Genomic DNA, 4754 nt, shown 5'->3' with positions numbered 1-4754 from the left:
ATTACAGTATCAGTTTGACTAATTAATTTTTTTTCATCTGCTACCATACTCAATGGGTGAACATAGAATAATAAAGGTAATTTTCCACTATATTTAAAGCCAACTTCCCTTACATTTCACTATGAAAACACTGAAGCTTCTTTCAATGCGATAACTTTATTACATGCATTTTTTTCCCAGAATTACGATTATTGAATCGAAAAAAATATGTGACCACCTTAGAATTACCCAACACAGGTATTCAGAAGAGATGGTGTTCAATTTAAAAAAATTACTTTTTTTGGATCCACCCTATATCAGTTATATAAAACCTGAAATTATTTATTTTTTTCAATTCTAATTTAACCATCACTTTAATAACGGTTACTTCCCTTAAATTTCAAACTGAAAACACTAAAGTTTCATGCAATCCAATAACTTTGACTTTTGAAAATTTTTCACTCAGAATCATCACATTAAATGGGAGCCACTCTGTATCGTAAAATTAAAAACTCAAGCATTGTTTTTATCAAGTTAATTTTTGTTCAATTTAATAGCGCGAAATAGCTTTGGGAGAGCTGATGTTATCTAGATTAGTTAATCTAGCGGACTGAAACACTAAAATTAACTTTAGCACGTAAAAGTTCCGGGACCTAGCACGTAAGAGCTCGCTTTTAGAAAAATTAACTGGAACGCACTTGATTTCAAATTTAACAATTTAAAGTTTTATTTACTTTGACCGCACATTGGCCACCACGTTATACATTTGGTCGGCGCACATTGCCTGACCGCACGATTTCAACAGTAAAACGTTTCTACCCTTTTTTGGGCTCTAGAGGCGCGAGGAAGCCTTCGATGGGACTCGGTTTAATCTCTCCCGGAATGCTGGGAAATTTCCAAAGAGCGTGCAACGAAAAAGGACCAGCATTCTCGGTGGAAAAAACCCAAACGTTTCACGGGCGAGCCCCGAAATGGCTCCTTACTGCCTCCACCACTAATGCTGATTGACAGCGAAAAGATACAATTATACCAAATATATTCTAAAAAGGTGTTTCACAATAATCATACACTTTGGAAATTTACATCATCAATACAAGCAAAGAAAAATACATATATATACAAAATTAAAATAAACGTGAAAGTCTTAAGTCAATTAACTATACAGTTATAATTTTAGTGTTTCAGTCCGCTAGATTAACTAATCTAGATAACATCAGCTCTCCCAAAGCTATTTCGCGCTATTAAATTGAACATTTTTTGGTGCCGAAACCCGGGATAACTCGCGATAGATTATAGGCTGGACAGTTAGTGTGATATTGAAAAATGGCACAACTTTTGGAAAAACAACGGAAGTCCATACGGGGTGGTGTCACTCGAATCTGCAACCTCATTAAAGACGAGCTTCAAAAGTCAGCGGTAATTTCTGAGCAAAGTATGAGTGATTATGTCGAGCAATTGAACGCGAAAGAGAAAAAATTGGATGAACTGGATAACAAAATCCTGGTCAGTAAAACGACCGAAGATGAACAGGACGAGGAGCTGGAGAAAATGGAAGAATACAGCGACACGTTGGTAGTTTGGCGTGGCCGAGCGCAAAGGTGGCTAAACGAGAAGAATATTCCGCCAAGCATTCCTCTACTACAAGGAGCCAACAGCAGACAACCGGGATCCCAACATTCCGGAGCCATTGATCAGGATACCATCATTACACCCCCAGCAGCAGTTGTCCGACTTCCGAAACTGGAGATCAAAAGGTTCGACGGTCATTTAGACAGATGGCAAGCATTTTGGACTCAGTTTGAAGGAGCGATCCACAACAATTATCCAATATTGATAAGTTCAATTACCTAAAATCTTATTTAAAGGGAACGGCCGAAAGAGCCATAGAAGGGTTAACATTAACGGCTGAGAATTACGAGTTAGCTGTAGGCATTTTGAAAAGTCGTTTTGGTCGTGAAGACCTACAGGTTAGCGCAAGATTAAATAATTTTTTGAAATTAACTCCGGTTACTAAGTCTTCGGACGTAGCCGGATTAAGAGAGCTGCATGACACGTGCCAAATTGAAGTTAGAGGTTTGACTTCTCTAGGTCATATGACGGATAATTATGGGGAATTATTAGCCCATATTGTGGGAGGCCTGCTGCCATTGGATTTAATAGAACAATATACTCGAGGTAACGACGGAAGTCAACCTTTTAGAATAGTGGGGTTACTGACCTTTTTAAATAGCGAAATCCAATGCCGCGAACGAGCCTTAGCCGTTCATAGAGCAGGCCCCTCACAACCAAAAGGCAATAGTATTCAAGAAAAACCTATTGTTAAAAGTGTCCAGAATGTTAGTAAAGGTTTACCTCATAAACCATTTTCGGCAGCCGCTCTTCATACGGGCGTGCAAAGCAATCAGAATAATTTAAGAAATTGTGTTTTTTGTAACAGTTCCGAACACCCGTTCTATAATTGTACAGGTGTTCCACTCCCAGATAAAAGAGCCATTGCTAGTCAGAAACGGTTATGCTTTATCTGTCTCAGAACAGGGCACGCCGCCTTCCAATGTAGGGGTAGAATTCAAAACTGTAGAACTTGTAGGCGCAAACACCACCAAGTAGTATGCGATCAAGGTCTAGAAAAATTAGGAAACGAAACTAAGTCAGGGCAGTGCGATACTGCACCAGTGCAGAATAATCCGATTAAAGTGCAATATGGTGCTCAAAATTCCGTAACCCTAGCCACAGGTTCAGCTAACTCCGGCGTAATCCTTTTGCAAACAGCGCGAGCCGACATAAGTGATAGCTCTGGGAACAACGTCAGGGTAAGATGCATCTTAGACGGAGCTAGTCACCGTAGTTTTGTTAAAGAGGATTTGTCCCGTAAGTTACAGTTGGAGGTTGTCGGTAGCGAAATTATGAAACTTTTTCCCTTTGAAAGTGAGGTTCCAATCAGATCCACCCGAAAAAAGGTCCAGGTCTCACTGAAAAATGTAAACACGGGGGACCAGGTAGATATTATAGCTCTAGAAACTCCTTCTATCAACGGGGCAGTTTTCGCAGTGCCAGGAGAAAGGGTAAAATCGGAAATGAGAGACAGGAATTTAGAACTGTCAGATTTAGTAGGCCACACAAGTGAGGAGGTGAGCCTTCCTATCGATGTTTTAATCGGGGCAGATTATTTCTGGCGAGTAGCGAAGGGACAATTTGAGAGACTGTCTCCAGATCTAATGGCCATAAACACAGTTTTGGGTTGGACAGTGCAAGGGAGGTCGGTAGGAGAAGGGTCATCTGCAGGGGTCAATTCAGTAGCTGTTAACCACGTAGCGTATCAATCCGAGGAAAAATTAGTGTCAGATCAATTGAGCGCTTTTTGGAACTTAGAATCGTTAGGCATACAGGATGGCGGTGAAACTGAAACTAATCAGTTCGAAGCCACTTTGAGCGATTTCGAGAAAAATGTGAATTTGAAAGAAGGGCGCTACGAGGTGGCGTTACCTTGGAAACCCAACCGTGAGCAAATGGGAGATAATTTAGAGGTGGCCAAGAGGCGAACAATTAATTTGTTGCGAAAATTAGAATCAAAACCCCTAGAGATGTTGAAATATGACGAGATCATACGAGAGCAAATTAGATCAGGGATAGTGGAAAAGGTTGATGATCAAGAAAATAGTGTTAAGCCCAACCAGTGTTATTACTTCCCTCACAGAGGCGTCATTCGAGAAGGTAGTGAAACTACAGCCCTTAGAATCGTTTATGACGGGTCCGCTTCCGCGAAAGGTTTTCTTTCCCTTAATAATTGTTTAGAGGTGGGACCTAATTTCTTGCCTTTAGTTTTTAAAATGTTGGCGCGCTTTCGAAAACACCGAGTAGCGTACACCGGCGACGTGGAAAAGGCCTTCCACCAAATTAGCGTAGTAGAGAGAGATAGGGATGCCTTACGATTTTTTTGGATTAAAAGTTTAGCGGGAACAGATAGAAATGAATTAGTGGTTTATAGGTTTAGGCGGGTTCCGTTCGGTTGTACGGCCAGCCCATTCCTGTTAGCCGCCACTATAAAATATCACGCCAAACAATACTTAGACAGATCCCCTAAAGCTAGTGCGGTGTTGGATAGCGACCTCTATGTCGACGACTTAATTTCGGGGGATAAGGAGGTGAAAGAAGTTGACCAAATAATAAGTGAGGCGTTAAAAATCTTAAGGGAAGCTGGAATGAAACTGAGGAAGTTCCATAGCAACTCTAGGGAAATCAGGGCGAAGTGGGGGGAGGAAATTAGGGTAGAAAATAGCGTAATAACCCAAAGCGGCCCCACCAAAAACACAAAAGTTTTGGGCATGTCGTGGAATGAAGCGCGAGATACTTTTAGTTTCAACGTCAACGACATCTTACAAATGTCGGAGAGAATGGAAAATACCAAACGCTGGGTCTTAAAGGTTGTGGCCAAAGTGTTCGACCCCCTGGGTTTATTGTCCCCTTTCACCATCCCGGGTTTCGGCACCAAAAAATGTTCAATTTAATAGCGCGAAATAGCTTTGGGAGAGCTGATGTTATCTAGATTAGTTAATCTAGCGGACTGAAACACTAAAATTAACTTTAGCACGTAAAAGTTCCGGGACCTAGCACGTAAGAGCTCGCTTATAGAAAAATTAACTGGAACGCACTTGATTTCAAATTTAACAATTTAAAGTTTTATTTACTTTGACCGCACATTGGCCACCACGTTATACATTTGGTCGGCGCACATTGCCTGACCGCACGATTTCAACAGTAAAACGTTTCTACCCTTT

At 40.9% G+C, this 4754-nt stretch overlaps 1 protein-coding gene across 1 annotated transcript; it reads left to right on the top strand.

Annotated features, from left to right (window-relative positions):
• The first annotated feature begins 2072 nt into the window (after positions 1–2072).
• Positions 2073–4484, top strand: LOC149923340 (uncharacterized). The gene has a single exon (XM_090160940.1). The coding sequence runs from the start codon at positions 2073–2075 to the stop codon at positions 4482–4484; it is 2412 nt and encodes an 803-aa protein (XP_090017066.1).
• Positions 4485–4754: the final 270 nt, after the last annotated feature.

Source organism: Leiobunum rupestre, chromosome 10 (assembly GCF_980474605.1).
Source record: "Leiobunum rupestre chromosome 10, qqLeiRupe1.1.hap1, whole genome shotgun sequence".
Taxonomy (NCBI): Eukaryota; Metazoa; Arthropoda; class Arachnida; order Opiliones; family Sclerosomatidae; genus Leiobunum; species Leiobunum rupestre.
The sequence above is the reverse complement of the archived record's forward strand: the minus strand, read 5'-3'. Positions and strand labels throughout refer to the sequence as shown.